This window comes from Alosa sapidissima, chromosome 9 (genome assembly GCF_018492685.1).
Source record: "Alosa sapidissima isolate fAloSap1 chromosome 9, fAloSap1.pri, whole genome shotgun sequence".
Lineage (NCBI taxonomy): Eukaryota > Metazoa > Chordata > Actinopteri > Clupeiformes > Clupeidae > Alosa > Alosa sapidissima.
The window spans coordinates 8,382,701-8,402,549 of NC_055965.1; the positions used below are offsets into that span (position 1 = coordinate 8,382,701).

The window sequence follows — 19,849 nt, forward strand, 5'->3', positions numbered from 1 at the left end:
GGGGCCACTCCCCCCGTGCTTGGCCCCCGAACCGCAAAGAAAGCAGTTTTTCCTAAATAACTACCTGAACCGTGGCACTGAGGATGAAGAATCTTTTATGGTATGTTGGTCTCAAGGGCCCACATCAACCTGGCCCATAATCACTCATTTGTGATTTGCACCCCCCCTCGTAAAAAATGAAAATGCAATATCATTCTGCTTTAATCGCCCCTATCTTCAGTTAAGATGTTCAGAACTGCACCAAATTTTATGTGTATGATTGACCTGGCATTCTCTGGGGGTATGCCAAGTTTCGTAGAATTTCATCCATGGGGGGATCTAAAAAAATGTAGGTTATGTGTACATTTAGTGACTGTACACTCATTGGCCTGTAGATGGCGGTGCACACATATACACATGCACGCACATACTATCGGTATTAGAACGGCCGATACATAATTACAAATTCAGTAGGATTAAAAGAATCTCAAGACCTCAAACAACATTTAATTAATTTACATATACACAACATATTAGATCTCACCTCCACAATTTCCTCATCAAAATCTACAACTAGTCTACTAAACCTTATACCTACACACCTTCTTAAGACTGCTCTCCCCTTCCTAGATAATGTTTTGCTCTAGATTATAAATAATTCAATGCTATCAGGGCATGTACTGCAGTCGTTTAACACATCTGTTATTAAGCCCTCCCTCAAAAAACCTAGCCTTGTATCGATACTGGTATTCCTGGACCTCAGTGCTACCTTTGATACCATAGACAATGACGTACTACTTAGGCTAAAATTTGATAGGCATCAAAGACTCAGCACTCGCTTGGTTTAGATCAGTGTTTTTCAACCACTGTGCCGGGGCACACTAGTGTGCCGTGAGAGATCATCAGGTGTGCCGCAGAAAATTACCCAAATGTCACTCACTGGTCCAGAAAAGCAACTGTTGCATCAAAGAATTTATAACCACATACTCTCATTGATTGTATGATTGCACTATTTGTGGTATGCAGGCATTGTACAAAGGGGGCCCCATATCCAGTATTTACAGAATCATCACATATCCAGTTCAAAACAACAATTAAATTAGATATAGTCACCTACAAATGAAACAGAGGGCGCTTGTTATATTGAACAGGTCTTGCATAGAAGCCATAATAAGGCCATATCTGTGTATTATTTGAAATTTTAGGCTATGGTATGTTTATTTTTTCTTCACACAGGATTAGTGTGTTAGTGTGCCGTGGGACATTTTAAGTGTCAAAAGTGTGCCGTGGCACAAAAAAAGTTGGAAAACACTGGTTTAGATCATACCTTCCTAACCGTCAACAATTTGTACAGGTCCATAATAAACCATCTACCCAGATTATGGTAAAATGTGGAGTGCCTCAAGGCTCAGTACTGAGGCCCCTGTTGTTTAGCAGATGATACATAACTATACCTCTCCATAAAATCTGATGAATTAACATTGTTAGCCAAACTTGACACATGTATAAGAGATATAAAGACATGGATGACGAATAATTTCCTGCTTTTGAACTCAGATAAAACAGAAGACATGGTTTTAGGTTCTAAAAAGATGAGGGATATCCTATCCACATCACAGGCTACATATAGCGATCTTCCACTGACCTCATCCACAAGTGTTAAAAACCTAGAAGTTATAATTGACCAGGACCTAGCACTAAGTAATCACATAAAACAGATCACCAAACCATTTAAGGAACATTTCAAAGATAAGGAAGTCCTTATCCTTACCAGATGCAGGGAAATTAATGTTTTGTCATCTCAAGGATAGACTATTGCAATGCTATTGCAATGCTATTATGCTGGCTGTAATAATACCTGTCTAAAGAGCTTATAGCTTATACAAAATGCAGCTGCTCACACACACAAAAAATATGAACATATTTCCCCCATCCTAGCATCTTTACACTGGCTATCTGTTAAAAGTCATTGACTTCAAAATATTACTTATAGTTCTTGGTTGGTTGCCTGCATTGAAAGAGGACACCTCATGAAGACGCTCTTTTGTCTGCTTCTGACAGAAGAAGCACGAAGCACTTATCTATGCTGGCAGCAGCTGCTGCTGAACAAGTGTCCCTCTAGATGGACTTGATGCAGTTGCAGGTGTTGCTGCAGGTTCAGAAGATGGTCTACCGCGTCTTTTCTGAAGACACTGAGTCCTGCCTGCTTCACATGATTTCTAGTAGCGAATCTTAGCATGCTGCAGATGCTCACTGTTACAGGTGGATTTGTAGCAGTTCCTGTGCCAAACTGCTTTGTTCTGTTGTAAAATAACTGCACTGTAACAATGTAATCGTTGGCTGATCTGTGATACCCATCTCCATACTCTCTCATGGACAAAAACAAGAAATTTGGCATATGTCTCTAGTGATGGGTCATTCACCAGTCCACACATATCTACCACTGGATGCATAGCCCAAAATCTGTTTCTTTTAGAATATGTGTGCCATCACCTGACTAACAGAAAGACACACCTCAGAAACTAGACTGTGCCACCATGAACTATGAAAATGTGCTTGCTCAAATGTAGAAGGCTAGAAGGTCACTAATATCATCAACCATGAAGAACAGAGCACTATGTGCTTCAAGTTATTCGATATTCTAAATTCTATCACTGACAGCTATCAACAGCCAACTGTCACTGGTAGTCAGGGATGGATTACTGCACGTGCCTACCGGGCCCAAACCCAGAGGCCCAAGGAGTCAGAGGGCCCAAGCCATGGCATGGAATCATTGCCTCAATATCAACACATCATATCAATACATAGGCTATGAATCTGATTGAAATAAAGTACTGGCCATCCCCAAAATGCACCAGAATACAGGAAATCACATCAAATAAATTTAAAAAATGTCCCCTGCAACAATTAGTGGGGGGCCCTTAATACATCTGGGCCCAGGGGCCTGAAAGTTCATAATCTGTCCATGCTGGTAGTGTCTCTCTTTCTCTTTCTCTCTCTTACACACACACACACACACACAGGGGCGGATTATGAACTTTCGAGCCCCTGGACCCAGATGTATTAAGGGCCCCCCACTTATTGTCATATATGTGCGAAGGGGGTTGGTGGTTTTCATTTGTTTGATGTGATTTCCTGTATTCTGGTGCATTTTGGGGATGGCCAATACTAAATTCAATCAGATTCATAGCCTACATCCTGATTTGTTGATATTGAGGCAATGATTCCATGCAAAGGCTTGGGCTTCAGGGCCCCCTGACCCCTTGGGCCCCTGGGCCCGGTAGGCCCGTGCAGTAATCCATCCCTGCACACACCTGTCTGTTTGTCTAGCTGATCCTTTACCCTTTCTTTTCTTCACACTTACATAGGCTTCAGAAGGCCTTACAGACTTCAGCTGGTACTATGTAAAAGTCTATTAAACTTGATTTAACAGAGTTCTCTGCACTTTGTGCTCTGAAAAAATGTTTTATAATGTTGTATTGTTTATGTGGTCCACTTTTGCACACTACCTTGTAGAATATCTTTGCTTTTTGGCACCAAACCCTATGCTATAATACCAGCAATGTGAGGTTTATGGACAAAACACCAAATTTGACCTTTTCTGAATTTAACCTTTGATTTGGGTCCTTCAAAACCTTCAAAAAAAATGGAGACATGTTTTTTTTACTCTTAACAACCCCTAGAACAAAGATATAATACTCTCCAAAAATTAACATGCGAATCCCACAAGCCCCCAAATTAGACACATAGCCCCCCCTACTATAGGTACAATAATGTTACCTTTAGCGTTGGTTGAGTGATGGAGGCCAATTTGATTGCATTTGTAGAAAACTATAAATGCGGTTATACCAAGCAAATTGATAGCAGCACTGTTTGTATCTTTCGACTGTCATTTGTTGCACGTGCTACAAAAATCATTCCGTGCAATGGAAGATTTACCAACGTTACACCGGTCTGATACAGTTTTGCCTATACATATACTGAGACGCCTGTTTATTTGTTTTAAGTGCGTGCAGGGTGAGAGGGGAATCGATGTGCTTTGATTCCTGCTTGGTAGTTGTAGTCTGTGAGATTAAAAAGCACGTGTGTGTGAAGTATCCAAACAATGACACCTTCATGTCATTAGCTATGGCTGCTTTAGCAACACACCTTAAGCTACTGTGTAGTGGGTCCCATTTAGAAGTGGCTACTTCATTCGCGCGAACTGCGTGAATTTTATTACAACTTTTCGCACGATATGGCAGTTTAAGTCCGCTTGATACTGTAAGGCGTAAGCCTTTGGTTTCCAAAGGAGATTTTATTTGTGTCGCCAGCATAGCCTATTGACAATTTATGTTGTAACATCTACCTGTCTACGTCTACCTGTAGCTTAGGGAAGCTAACAGCTTTCTAGGATCTAGTTTGTTAGTTACAGTTTTGTCATAACTCCGATGCATTTTTGCATTTAGAATAGCCAGAGCATGGATATCTCAATCGGAAAATTAAAAAATATCGGGCGCCTATGGACTAGGCTGGGTGAACCCAGCCTGATCTGCCAGCTATTTATTTTTTGATTTCTTAAAAGATTGAGCTTGGTCTGGTGAAAGCCAGACAAGCCATGGACCTCAGTTACACAATGCAAGGGAACATGAATCAGCCTATATTTGCACGAACAATAACGGACAGCTCTTCAACTTTGGCCCGTTAAAATGTGTAAACAGTCTAGCGACGCATTTCATCAAGGCCCATTTGGACATGTCAGTTATTTGCACCACTGGTTAGATGTAAAACAGCATTTCGTTTCAGACTACTGTTACTTAATTTGTGCATTAACAATAACGTTTCAGACTGCTGTTACTTAATTTGTGCATTGACAATAAAGTATGACATGAACTAAAATCGTATGCGGAAGAAGAAACATTCACAAAAAATCCATCCATCCAAAAATGACCTTTGTTTTTGATAGCTGTTGAAAACGGCATGGAACTGACAGATATGTTTTTTTTTTTTTTATTAATAAATAATTAAATAAATAATATAACATAACATTATGCTGATACCTTTTGCTTTCCCCAAATACATGTAGCCTACAGGTGTAAGGGACCTTTCATCAATCCAGTTGCAATGGATGAACTGTGATTAACTTAGGCTACTTGTGATTGTTTAGAGATTTTAAAGGTTTTATAACAATGCTACAACCTCTTTGGCTATTCTACAATCTATTCACCTTTTCAGCGCCAGTAGGCTACTTTCTGTGCAGCCGCACACACACACACATAGGCATGCCAAACAAGCATAAAAGTTTCAAGAGTGGGGGATGGAGTAAAAGATGGAGACAAATTGATTAGTGTGATTTATTTTCGCGGAACGGATGTACAGGACTGAGCGGCGGTCATATTTTGTATGTCTAGTTGTCTAGTTGTAAGACAGATTACACCCTATGGTCTGCAATCAAGGAACAAGGCCACGAACCTTTTTGCCATTATGGCTCGTTCTAACGCCTTAATCGCGCCAGCACTTTATGTTTGGGCTAGTCCCGCACTTCGTAGTGCTGTAAAAAGGGTTGTCTGGTGTAAGATGTTTGCAAAGACGACAGCCAGGTATAGAATTATTTGTAACTTAGGTATTGTATCTAGTAGTTACTTGCTTTTCAGCAGACATATAAACGGCATTGTCATTTGTTTTCTCCATGCAGAATTGACTGGTCAGCGCGCGCAACACTCCATGAAGCCTTGATTACTGTAATGCTGGCCTAGTCTATTCAACTTTGAAGTCCTACTCCGGGTAATAACATATATAGCCAGAGAATTTTACACTGAGTTTAAAGAAATATAGTCCTTTTAATCTACAGATTGGCTGTATTTTCCGCATGACATCGTGTTTAAATGAAAGCATTTGGACTTGTGAATTGATCTAATGTATTTTGTCTATTTCTGCAAATGTAGCAGTTTGTTTGAAATATAAATCTGAAGGTGATGGGCTACAATGGAATTCATTTAGCAGTTTGTACTACTAGTCATACTCAAAACACTGATGATGGTTATAAACTGCACAAATAGTCTAGGCTATCTCTTTTCAGATGTACTGGGTCAGAGTAGCTATGTATGTGAAAATGATGCATCTGTAAAAGCTTTAATCATTATAGCCTTATTGTGGTGTACAAAAGCCTTTTGACATAACAGCCTGCATGTTGATAGTGTAATAGTGTACATGCTAGTAAAGATGTGAAACAATAAGTTATTTATTTGACAACATTTTCCAACATGTTAGAAATACATATAATACCTGGTTGGACTGGATATGTATACTGACTCTATTGCATAATGTAACAATATAGGTGAATGTAAAACAATGTCTGTGAAAATGATGCACTGCTTAATATGTGTGTGCAACAGTAGTGATCATTCGAAAAAAACATTTTCCTTTTAATAAAATCAGATGTTTTCAAAAACAGCTTCTCTTCAATGGCATCACCATTATAACATTTATGAAACCAGCTAGTAATGTGTTCCTAACCAAAGTGAAGACAGATCTAAAACACTGGTATTACTTATTAAATACATGGAATAAAATAATCATTGTATTCATCAAAACACTTTCTGTAAAATGATTACAGATAATGAGGCTCCTCCCACAATTAATTGTTTTTCATCAATTACCCTGACTGGAAAAAAGGACTCAGAAAAACCTGAGAGGCTACAAATGACTTTAATCACAAAGTTAAGTGTTCAACTGTTTTGATACCATCTACCAAAATGTTGAATTCCGATGTCATATCCCTTGTGTTTAACTACATTTGACATACAGGTAATTTTCCCCAACCATGATACATTCCAGTGCTGAATATCAGTGACTCTTCAAAGAGAGTACAGTACTGTCAGAGGACCTCCCTAGTCTGTGTTGGACACAAATCATCATTTGAATACTTTAGTCCAGCAGGTCAGACCTGCCTTTCTGCTGAAGCATCCATTGTTCAAGCAGCACTTAAAACAGTGTCCACAAGCCACATATTTGCCCAGGCCACTACTTGTGGAAAGGACGTGCAAGGCTCAAGTTCTTTCAGTAATTGTGGTGTAAAGTGCTTGTGAACAATAATACACCCAGTTCAATAGTGATGCATGTGTTCTTCTTGGTGTTATAACCTACTCACCTTTTTAGATGGAGGAAAAAAACTTGAAAATGCCACAGATGATCTAAACATGACATGCATTTTCCCCTACTACAAATGCTAGTGCATGATTCACATGTACACCCACTCAAAGAGTGCACATGTACAGCAGCCATTTCAGGCTGCCATATAAACACACATGGACGTGTAGTAGACATAGCCCATGACGCTTTTCTTGTCAAAAGGCGATACATCACTCCAGATGCATTACTGGCATTAAACATGGGCTAGCCATGGACAGCCAAGAGCATTTTGTTCACACCACCACACATTCATGTGCAATCGTTAAATAAGACCAATTTTTGTCTTCCATGGACTGTAAATTCACAATATCATAAGTATAAAACGTGTAATGCAACGAAACACATTCACCTTTTGTGGATTTGTCCATAGTAACGGTACAGTGCTACCCGTGAACAGTGCCACCCATGGGCAGCGCAGTTAGCAATCAGCAGATTGTCCGTTGCATTGGCTTCTTCAGTTCTGTGATCGTCCCAATGGATAAGGTCCATCAGTGTCCTGGTCAGTCCTCCGTGGACGTCACAGAGTGCCCAAGTGGATCTTCCCGAACTCGGTGAGGAGCGCCACCAGCAGGAAGACGCAGTAGAAGACGATGAGGAAGATGCCGTAGGCGCGGGTCAGATGGAAGCACTGTAGCGGAACCAGCACGAAGGACAAGACCAGACTGAGGCCCAGCGCACCGGACAGGATCCAACACAGGAGGCCCTCCGGCTCAAACTGGGGGGGAGACGGTGAGCTTGTGATGTGTGATGTGATGGATTAACATGAATTTTAAAAATATTTACAGCTTAATGATACGATGTATGGATATATATGACTCGATATATAGAGATATATGACTCAGTTGACTTTAGTCTAGTTAAGGCTCTCAAAAATCCCTAGATTGTTTATGACAGTTTTATTTCAGTTTGTATCTATGTGAAGAAATAGACAACAGAAATAAAACAAAATGCAGATCAGAAATAGGATAAGAGGCCTGAAGTTATTTGAAGATTTCAGTGCTCCTCTCAAGCCCTGTGGACTGGGAAGGCAGAAGACGTACCTTTACTTCATGATGGCCACCGAACATCTGCAGTAAGCAGCCCAAACCTACGCCAAACAGCATGTCTGAAAGAGGCTGAGTTAAGAGCAGACACACAACCAGGATGAGCCTCGATGGAGGCACATAGATAGATAGATAGATAGATAGATAGATAGATAGATACTTTATTGATCCCCAAGAGGAAATCCATTTACATAATGTAAATGAAACGACTGGCAACATAAAGAACACAGAGATCATCTGAGGTCCATATTTATAAGAAGCTGACTAACAGTAAGCTCCTTACAATGTGTCATGGAGTGTAAGCTGAACTGAAACTATGGTCATGTCCTTTATGGGCCAAAAAAACCTGCTGATTTATGACCACAACAAGTTAACTTGTGATCACATGATCCGTGTTCCCACTGTGCAGGACTCGAGGGAAAGGATACTGAAGATGATTCCTCCAAAACAGGCCGATATGGCCATGCGAGGATAGCCCTGGCGAGCGATCAGGGTGTCGGAGAACAAGTCTGTGGGAGCACAGAAGAGCACAATGACTGCTATGGAACTGGAGTACTGCGAGAACACTAGTCAGGTTTATACTCTCATAGGTAGAACATAGGTAGAACACTCAATACATGATCAGCCTGCTACAGTATGGAACTGGAGTACTGCGAGAACACTAGTTAGGTTTATACTCTCATAGGTAGAACATAGGTAGAACACTCAATACATGATCAGCCTGCTACAGTATGGAACTGGAGTACTGCGAGAACACTAGTTAGGTTTATACTCTCATAGGTAGAACATAGGTAGAACACTCAATACATGATCAGCCTGCTACAGTATGGAACTGGAGTACTGCGAGAACACTAGTTAGGTTTATACTCTCATAGGTAGAACATAGGTAGAACACTCAATACATGATCAGCCTGCTACAGTATGGAACTGGAGTACTGCGAGAACACTAGTTAGGTTTATACTCTCATAGGTAGAACATAGGTAGAACACTCAATACATGATCAGCCTGCTACAGTATGGAACTGGAGTACTGCGAGAACACTAGTTAGGTTTATACTCTCATAGGTAGAACATAGGTAGAGCACTCAATACATGATCAGCCTGCTATGGAACTGGAGTACTGTGAGAACACTAGTCAGGTTTATACTCTCATAGGTAGAACATGATCAGTCTGCTGTATTATCAATGGTGTAAACTTAAACAAACACTTATAAGCATTTTTACATGTCTATGAAAGGCAGTAGATGATCCATTGAAACCACTACACATTCTATCTATCTTTATATTATTACCTTTTGTATTATTATCCGTAAACACAACACACACGGAAAAAATTATATATTGAATTATATTCAATATATCATTGGTAAAACTCAAGTTGAAACAGGCCTACAAGGTCAAGGTCAATGCTACAAGGCTACTTAGTCGTATAATGGTTAATCCATTTAAGAAAGTATTGCAGTACTAAGAAAAAAACTTTACACATCTTGCAATCTATTGCATACATACATTTCACATAGAGTTTCTGCTTTTGAGTAAGTGAGTGAGTGAGTGTGTGTGCATGTGTGTGCATGTGTGTGCATGTGTGTGTATGCGCTCACCTCCGATGCTGTTGCCCCAGGCCAGTAGTGTGAGCCCCAACACGGTGTTGCTGAGGCTGAAGACGATGCCCAACATGTGCAGCACACTGACCACCTCGGACGCCGCCGTGTTGATCCACAGGGCACTCACCACAAAGCCCAGCAGAGAGAACAGCTGAGGGCACACATACACAAACACATGGCAAACTAATAGATACAAACACAACCAGGTGTTCAAAGAGATGCATCTAAATCATTTTTTTAGTGACTAATTCATCAAAACCAAGGCAAAAATAATGTTTCCATTGTATGTCTCCTTTAAGTATGAAATACTTTTATTTTAAATATATGATATATTTATATATTTTTAAATTAAAGTTTTTTAGTGACTAAATTAGATATTTTTTATCTGCATAATTTGGCTTTATCTGAAGCGACTTACAGATGTCACTCCCTGGAGCAACTCAGCGGTTAAGTGCCTTGCTCAGGGACACAGTGGTGGCAGCTGGGAACCCAACTCAGCTACTGCACACATACCCTGCTCTTCAGCCACCACACACCCACCGCCACATATTCAATGTTCCAATTTGATTGAACGAACAACGAAGAAATACATGAATATATTGTAAACAATATCAACATATACTGTATTTACGAGTAGTATGTTTCGCCAACATGCCCACAGATTTGGAACAGAAGCCATACCCAATACCCAACTGTGTGGCCCACTGAGCCCATTCGTTTTTGGAGGTTAACGAGTGACCTTCTGATCCAGCTTCCTCAGGGCTGGCTGCCCACTAAGTAAGATTTCTGCAGTGGTCAAATAATTGTGCTGACTACATCCTGGACACATGCCCAACTCTGGGCCATAGACGTGGATACCAAGAGCCAGTTCAGACGTTACTCTACTCTAGGCTCTAAACCCAAACACTATTGACCAGATACAGAAAAACCCTTTCTCGCATAAATGGAATTATGTGTGTAGTATATACTGTAGAGTTTATATTTGAGTTCTTGAGTTCAACACTTAAACTGTGTAAAAATAAACTACCAAATACTTACAAAGTGGTATGGTGGTGGCTGCTCGTTGGTGGTGGAGCAGAAGACTATAGCAGCTAAGAAAACACCAATCAACACCACCAGGGCCCAGACAGGGAACCCGCCCTGTATCCGGTACAGGCCATCTGGAAACATATATCTTATGTCAAATGTATTATGAAGATGTTTTAATAGAGTGCAGTTTACTAAATGTTCATTGCCAAGTTCAACGGCATGTAGAGCACAGCGAGAACTGTTGGGGACATATGGAATAGAATATAGAATACAAAATTCACATGCAACAGAACTATTGAAAAAATGCACGCCTTCACTTGAAATACTTAACAGCTTTAGTTTGAGAGAAAATGGAATAGAACATTATGTCCAATATTCCAATATATGGTTTAATGTTCTGCATTATGTCCAATATTCCAATATGTGGTTTAATGTTCTGCATTTCTCATTAGTGGGTCACTTTGATACTAAAAGTATGATTCTAGGTAATGACTGTATGATATCTGTACTGTCCCTGTGTATGAATGTGTATTTAGAGATAAGCGGGAATATTATGTCTTTGCAGTGTTTCACTGCTCTACATGGCTGTGTCAGTAGCTGTCTGCTCCGGATTGCCAGGTTGCCTCTAATCAGAGTCTGATTCAGTGTAGTCCACGTGATATGGGATGACCAACGCCATCTCCCGTCAGCCTGGAAGGATACTTAAACCCTAACTATTTCCTTGTCTAGTTAGAGCAGCTGATGGATCTTTAGGTGAAGTCATGCTGTCTCTCCCTTGATGTGCATCATTGTAAATAAACTCTGTTCCTGATTTTTCATACTATTGGTCTGACTGGGTCTCTATTAAATCTATGGTATCAAAATTACCATCAAGTTTTAGGAATAATGTACCGGTAGTCACGAGATAAAGCTGCCAGTCTCCTACACATAGATTAGGCCAGTTGTTGTAGTTTAAAATGGGGCACAGTGATGGCATTCAAGTGGGTACACTATTCAACTGCTAAGTAGTAATAATCTTCTTGGGCATTTCTTAGGTATTTGAAATTACAAAGCAAATGCAGCCATGTTTCTAGATCACGTGTTGGGTGAGATTAGCGCTCTGATTAGACTAGAGTATTTCTCCCAATTTTCAATAGTGTTTTGTGCATTAAAAAAACTTACTTGCATGGGTCGCCATAATGAATGACACTGATGCACACATACGAACGCACGCACACAAACACACACACACACACACACACACCCATAGACCTACAGTACAAACATGCGAGCAAACTTACACTGTCCTGCATTAAAGGTAAGAATGCACACTAGAGGCCCAGTGACGATGTGGAGGGAGTTGAGGGGCCTGTTCCAGTTGTGGTCCTCTTTATCTGGGTCCACTACAGGCACAGTTAGAAGCAGCAACACCTCCAGCGGAATCTGTTGGAATGTAAATGCACGTCACATTTACTTTAATGCCATTTAGAAGGGCAAGAGGGCATCCCTTAAAAGACTATATGCAGAGTTGCCTACAGCCTTTTATACAGAACAGCAGTCTGGTATGCTTTTTGAATTCATAATTTGCCACAAACCAAAACTAATCATGGATTTTTGTTCAAAGAATATACTTCTCATTCCAGAAATGTTTCAGCAGTTTTATCTTCAGTCAATATTTTTCTTTCTATCAGTAAATGTCTGAGCAAGATTGATTGTTGTGCTGGCCATACCCACTAAAACAAGTTGGACTCAGCCGGCATTATTCTGTGACATACCAGAATACAAAGTAACTGAGACCCACCTGTATCACATGCTATTCTGGATTACTACTGACATGTCACAAAGGGTCTTGTTATTTGAGAACACAGCCCCATAGGCAGAAGATTACACAAAGGAATGCAGCTAGTTGTAACCAGTATTGCTAAAAAGTCCCTGAGGAACAGGAGCCTGCCAGTCTCCCGTAACAAAGCTGAATGCCTTAACTGTTAGCATTGTTGCTAACGTCCCTCCAATGTGTAGAAACCCAGTGGATGTTGAAGCTAATGCAACATGGCCCAGCATACAGAGCCAGTACAGGCTCACCTTCACCACCTTCAAGAGCCTCCAGCCCCAGGACTTCCTCCTCCACTTCCTGCTGTCCACGGGCTTCAGGGAGCCCAGGAAGATCTGGCTAGTGGTGAGCGTGTGGGGAAGCAGAGGCTGATACTCGTCATCTGTGGTCCCAGTACAAACACAACACATATACAGAATATTATAGGAGGAAGGATTTTGGAGAATATGGAAAATGGCAACTACCACAAGATGTTGAAATGATAATGAAATGATGCAATGGTTTGTTAATCGCAATGTTGGCAATTCAGTTGGCAAATGTATTTTCCAGGAGTAAGATTGGGTTAACATGTTGTAAAAATAAAGCCTTGCATAATTTTAAAATGTACCTGGTTCCTTTTAAAAAAATAAAATACTGACATTGCATAACTCTTAAAAATATGCCTCTTTTACAGACTTTTTAAAATTACTAGTAAAAATGCCTGCCTTTTTAGGACTGACACAGAACTGGAACTGTTGAATCATATTCCTGTCATATGAAACCCTCACAGCACATGAGCTCTGGCTGATGATGATGGTTGTATCTCCTACTGCTAATCCTCTGAACTTCCAAGACGCCTCAGAGTTCTGCAGTTCTCTTGTTGTGACCCTTAGCTGACCCCCAAATACATACACTCATGTCCAGCATGAGGGAAATGCCCCAGATGAATGCCTACTCTAAACAAGTAAAACGTATTTGCCAACTTCATTCCCTTCCCATGAGTGTAACACTCAGGGCTTGAAAACGAAATTATTTTTCAAACGTTCCGTTCCGAACGGTTCAGATGGCCTATGTTTAACGTTTTCGTTCTTGCATGCGTTCCGCCACCAACATATCGGTCCTGAACCGGTTCGGAACGCAAAATATTGTTCGTTCTTAAAGTTCCGGCAGTGTTTGGCGGGCCTATCAAGTCTATTTTTGTGGACTTTACCTTAGAATAGAAGTAGGCTACTAATTATTTCCCCTTGATTTAGCCTATACCGTAGCTATGGCCAAAAATAATAAATCACAGGCGGCATCCAAAAACATTCAGATGGGCTATCCATCCCATAGCCTACAGACTTACTGTAGGCCTAACCTATGCCTATAAATAATTTCTTATCAAAAATATTTCTGGATACGTGCTAAACTCCTTACCTGGTTGTAGCCTTTTGGAGTTTTATCCATATGGAGATCTTCAAAGGCTTGCGCTATAATTCCAACCCTGTTTATAAACGAACCTGTCTGTTGCTGACAAGGCCTCTCTCAAATTTCCTGTTTAACTCTTCTAGGCTACATAGAATAGGCTATAATTGCGCAAACATTTCAAATCCCGACTTTAAAACGACAAGGCGTGGACAGGCAAAATAGGCTATTACGCATAGGCTACAAACAATTTCCAAATCAGTTTCAGTAGCCTACGCCAGTGTTTCTCAAACTTTTACAGACCAAGGACCACTTAACCATTAGAAAAAACCTCACGGACCACATAGCTAATAGACACAATAGGCCTACTCACTGAACCCACCTTGCTTATTGTCTTTGCACCTTGCTTATTGTGTCAGAGGATTCATATGATTTAAATTGGCATAGCTTACATAGGCAGTATTGCAGAACTTTGGATTTACATACAAGTTGGTTCAATATTGCAAACAACGCATCTATATTATTTTTTACAACAGCTCTGAGAAACACTGGCCTACGCTACGAGCTGGCCTAAGATCCGAAGTGGCAGACGGATAGGTTACACTACAACAGCAAGACAAAATATACCCATTTGGACAAAAGGTCCATTTATTCGTTTTTTTTTTTATTTCAAACTGCAGAAATCAAATGATTAAGCTGTTATATAGAGAACGAAAAAAAAAACCGTTATTAACCGGTTTTGTGGATTTCAGAATAACGTTTCTGTTCCGGAACAGTTGAAGACCATTTTGTTTTCGTTTCCGTTTCCGCTCCTCGTAAAATTCCGTAAAATTCCGTTCGTTTTCGGGTTTCGTTTTCGTTCCATTAACCGGTTCGGAGCCCTGGTAACACTACATATATATGCAGCCAGCCATAATAAGAAGGCTTATGTGGTGACAAGAGACCAAACTGCACACACACACACACAATATACGCACATGCTGTGCTTACCATAGGTTTGTATGCTCTTGTTGAGACTCTCGGAGTATTCATCACTAGTCAGCAAATCTGCGAGAGAAAGAGAAATATGACACTTAAAAAAACAAAACAATCAAAGACAATCATCTGCAGCATGCAACATTAAATATAATTATCATCATCATCATATCATGAAAATCAATCTTCTACAACTGCATTTGAGTTCTTAAAACAATGGCAACATTTGTATTCAGTACATACATTTTATTTCAGTATGATTATGCTATTGGGATGCCTGCATCAAAGGCTTGTGGGATGATTGCATAATTAGTTTCACCTGGTGTATGTGCAGGAGTGGGCCCAATGATGGAGCGCTTCCGATAATTGTAGATGTATGCACTTATCAGGACAGTAGCAACATACACCATATACAGGCCAATGTATCCTATCACAAATGGAAAAAACACTCTATCACTCAATAAATATCACTGTGTCTTCATGGCATTTAATATCTCGGTTACTTTGGCAGAACAAATAGAAGCAAATTATAACTTTGCCGATCACTTATTGGTACCATGAGATACCATGGTAGACTATGCATGACTACATGCATGACCTTTCAATCCAACTACTAGTACAGCATAGGAATACACATGCATTAGTGTATCAGAGTAGGAATACACATGCATAGGAATACACATGCATTAGTGTATCAGCTAAATCATGGTACCCCCCCACTCACCCAGTGCCTCTGCCAGGGCTATATGTCCTTTGTAGAGAATGGTGAAGGTCCAGAAGACAGCTGCCATATAGAAAACCATGTCCCTCAGAAAGGGCCTGGAGGCCACCGTGAAGGGCTTCACCAAAGCCACACTGCCGGCCACTACGGTGGTCACAAATATCCCAGCACCTACAACACAAGAGTTACGATGGATGTAGTGTCAGTACAGCCTATAGACCCTTTCAAGAGAGTTCCATTATCAGCATCATAGTTGGCCCCATAAGGCTTCCGTTTTAACAGTGAAAGGGTCTATATTAAATTGGTGGTAGCACATATCAAGTCATACTGTACACAAATCCTGGCCATCATCAAGCACATCAAATTAGATGTCTTACTACATCTTCTTCACTACTGGTGTGGTCTAGATAGCAGATTCCGTTCATTTCCAGTACATAACTTTGGTGAAAAATTAAATAAGAATGCAGACTGAACAAGACTTAACAGTGTCAGTGACCAAACCCACCAAAAAGCGCCCCGATGGCCAGTCCAGCGGTCTGGGGTCGCGAGAAAGCAGCCATAGCACTGAAGACATCAGGGGCGCCGTTCCCCAGCGCCAGAAAGGTCACTCCCTGAGCAAGAGGTCAAGGAGGTCAAACAACTGAAACGTTCTGACATTCGATTAAACAATATGCACTTTTCACTCTAATGGGCACGTTCCATTGGGGGCTTGTGGACATCTCCTGTACTCAAAAGGATACAGCAACGTTGTGCGTCAGCCTTAACGTGGAGGAAATAGCAGACAGATTCGGGCAGAAGCTGTAGGGAAGAGAAAGAAGGAACCGTATAAACTCACACTTTATCTTTAAGCAATAATATATTTGATACTGTGCAAACTGCTGCCCTAATATAAGTTCACAGTACGCTAGACGAGACGAAGAAATCTGACACATTTATAAAGTATCATACTCCTATATCAGTTCAGACAACTTCTGCTTCTGCTAGTTCAGCTTAATTTAGAGAAAGCAGTTGCATAACTGTTGTTGTGGCTAAACAGAAGTTCCCTTTTTGGCATTTTTTTTCTCTCATAAGAACAAAAAAGTTGCTTATACCAGAACTTGAACTAAGGTTTTTGTAACAGTACGTTTCCTCCCGTCTCTGTGTTGCATGTGGATAGGAGGTGATTGGTTTTCAAAGCACTTGTACTGAAAGAGGAAATGTCCAAGTGAACTTCCTGCTTGAAAACTGACCTGTGGCAATTTATGAAATACCAGACACAAAGACACATCCACTTTCACAGTGTTAGAAAGTGCTTTGTGCGTGGTTTCTTGCATCTATCTACAATAAAATGAAAGGGCACATGCTCAACTCTTATCAGCATGCAAACTGGACAGTAAACTTTACAGCAGTAAGGTGACTGAAACCTTCATGTGACTACTGTGTCATTCAAGTAGCATTAACATGTGAGCTCATCTGAAAAGCCATTTCGATTTGCAGGAGTTACAGCTCACCCTTTCAAAGAAAAAAAAATAAACACTAAGAAAGAAAAGAAACACTACTTATGCTTAGGGCAGTGGACTGGTGAACAGAAGCAGTCACATGATGTGGCCTATTCACCACAAGATGGTACGTCTGAACACTGAAGAAGAACATGTGAAAACAGCAAAACTAACAATTTTGAGGCGGCAAGTCCAAGTGCCAGGAACAAGAACAGCAGCCATACTGCCTGCAGGGGAGACAAGAGGAGAGGAGGGAAATGGGTCAAAAAGCTATATTTGTCCATACTTTTAAGATTCGTTCCAAAGACCAGACAGTACAATTTAGATATACAGTCACTCCTTACAGTGTAAATCTTAATATTATAGATAGTCAAGATCATGATCAAACGTCATTCAAACAAAAATGCATGACACTCATCCTTGCGATACATTTGAGGACACTATGTGGCTGAAAACTGGACTGAACAAATGTCCAACATGCACAGATAGTAATTATGAATGGGAACTTTACCCATTAGTAAACTACAGTACTATTAGCCTACTGATGATTAAAAACATTATTTACATGTCCACTACATACTGGTTTACAAGAAGATTGCACATCTTACATAGATCGTGATGGCCAGGGGCAGGAGTCTGGGAGAAAACTGGCAGAAAGTGAAGCGTGGGTAGTTGATGAAGCCGTCCTCTCGGCTACAGTCGGGGGTGTTTTTGACGAACTCACAGCGCTGATTGGCACTCAAGTTCATAACAACATCGCACTGTTAACACAAAGAGTCGAGGTCTAAGAGACACGAGCAATACTAAGAGACAGCCTAAGGGTCTACTGTGGAATCAAAAATAACTTAGTTGCCATATCACCTTACACCAGTGGTCCCCAAACTTTTTCTTCCGAGGGCCAGCTCATATGCCTGGCTCCAAGAGAAGGCCAGAGACTCGGAGTAGTTCTATATCAGTAACCATAAATAGCTTAGTGCTGTGAACAACAGCAGTCTACCTTAGTTGAATATTCTATTACATTTAATCATAGGCTATTGCAATGTAATACCATTGTTAGCTGTGTTTATATTGTCATCATGCCATATCAGTGTAAAATTAAATAATACTAATAAAAAAACGTTTGCATTCCCAAAAGTATTAGCAGGGAGTCCCAAAAGTATATTTTATTAAAAAATGTGTGAACTCTGAATTCTGTGTCTTTGCATACACAGCTCAAGTTGTTAATATCCTACAAATAATTTAAAGTTCTCAAACTATGAATTTTATTAAGTGCTGAAATGGTCTGAAATGACCACCATTCTAACTTTCAGTCACCTGATGAGAACTTTGTGAACTCTTTGTATGAACATCCCAGAAAGTCCCAGAAATATGACTTGAATAGAAGTTAGTTAGTTATTAACAATTAATTGATACATTTTTAAAATACTTTGAGCACTGATGCAGTCAGCATAGCCCTCTTACATTGTTTGCAGGTAGGCCTACATTTCATTCCGTTTTCGATGGCAAACGCAAAACAGCGCCAAAACAACCACCGGTGGACAAAAAGAGTATTACATGTGTACTGTTAAGACCATAGCAAAGATCCTCCAAGTACAGCTTGATTACTAGCTCCACTTTAACCCTCTCTGCCATAGACTGTAAAGGTTAAGACTCGCCATAGAGAATGAATGGGGGAAATTGCGGAGGTTTTAGTTTGACGATGTTGTACTCCCGTGCGGGCCGAATGATATATACTACGGACATGTTTTGGGGGGCCACCCAAAATGAGGTGGCGGGCCGTAGTTTGGGGACCACTGCCTTACACCACCACAACAGCTTTAATCTTACAGTGAGCGCATACATTTCCTCATTCAACATAATTTTTGCTCATGAAGTTATTTTGAAAGGTTACCGAGGAAAACCCACCTCCCACCTTCATCGTGACACCTGAGTTTCACTGCGGGGAGGCAAATATTTGCCTGTGACAAGGACATACTGTGCTATCTGGTTACCAACTTCAAAACATTACGCAATCGCACACAAAGTAGGTAAATACAAGCTTCTGATCTCCTGCGAGCGACTTCACAAGAAATAGACCAAGAAATAAACCAAATATGACATAACATAAAGACACATATTTTAGAACTTTTTTACTCACTTCGTCGGCGGCCCCCTTCATAATTCCCGCAAAGGGTTGCGTTCCAATGAAACTCACGTTGTTCCATACATGATGAGACGACGATGTCCCTCCCAATTGACTCGACTCCAAACAGGCAACATGGTGTGAACCACACAGGGCAACCACTAAAAACGACGTTAAGATCAGATGTTTCATGATTTAACTCGTTTTCTCTCTGTTGTCCATAATACTCTGTGACTTCAGTAAGCATTGCATCACTCAAATATTACTGTGGAACAGAGTGTACTAACGTGGAATGCGTAAAATACATCTTGACAGAGAAAACAAAGGCTGCAAATTAAAACCTTCTGCGAGAACGTTACCCACAGTAATGTGCTCAACTGAATTCGCCTGAGACTGTTCTGTTTACATGGGAAGTAGCCTTCTGCACCGTTCTGCACTTGTTAGGGGTTCTCTGGTAGGAAGTGGCGCCCTCCCTGCGTCACCACCTCTGCCATTTCCTAAATCGTCACGTTGACTGCTCACTTCTTAAAGCTAA

The 19,849-nt window shown here is 40.6% G+C and overlaps 1 protein-coding gene across 3 annotated transcripts; it reads right to left on the minus strand.

Moving 5' to 3' along the window:
• Positions 1-6,650: 6,650 nt before the first annotated feature.
• Positions 6,651-19,806, minus strand: slc8b1 (solute carrier family 8 member B1). Of its 3 annotated transcripts, none has more exons than XM_042102985.1 (16): positions 19,678-19,806; positions 19,330-19,475; positions 17,801-17,953; positions 17,367-17,419; positions 16,455-16,512; positions 16,220-16,325; positions 15,718-15,885; positions 15,313-15,420; positions 15,009-15,065; positions 12,887-13,017; positions 12,106-12,247; positions 10,835-10,956; positions 9,794-9,947; positions 8,621-8,701; positions 8,190-8,254; positions 6,651-7,864 (listed from the first exon to the last, which is right to left on the minus strand). In XM_042102985.1, the coding sequence occupies exons 2-16, from the start codon at positions 19,348-19,350 to the stop codon at positions 7,667-7,669; spliced, it is 1,617 nt and encodes a 538-aa protein (XP_041958919.1). In that variant the 5' UTR covers positions 19,351-19,475; positions 19,678-19,806; the 3' UTR covers positions 6,651-7,666. The 3 variants fall into 3 exon arrangements, with proteins under 3 accessions (XP_041958919.1, XP_041958918.1, XP_041958917.1); XM_042102984.1 differs by having other exon boundaries at positions 19,602-19,785; XM_042102983.1 differs by having other exon boundaries at positions 19,330-19,785.
• Between the last annotated feature and the right edge of the window lie 43 nt (positions 19,807-19,849).

Excerpts from the sequence above, each read along its gene's own strand:
- slc8b1 (XM_042102983.1), bottom strand. The coding sequence starts at position 19,506 with ATGAAACATCTGATCTTAACGTCGTTTTTAGTGGTTGCCCTGTGTGGT. Across the intron at positions 15,886-16,219 it reads GGCCATCGGGGCGCTTTTTG|GTGCTGGGATATTTGTGACC; the intron begins GTGGGTTTGGTC and ends CTTGTGTTGTAG. Across the intron at positions 10,957-12,105 it reads TACCTTTAATGCAGGACAGT|ATGGCCTGTACCGGATACAG; the intron begins GTAAGTTTGCTC and ends ATATGTTTCCAG.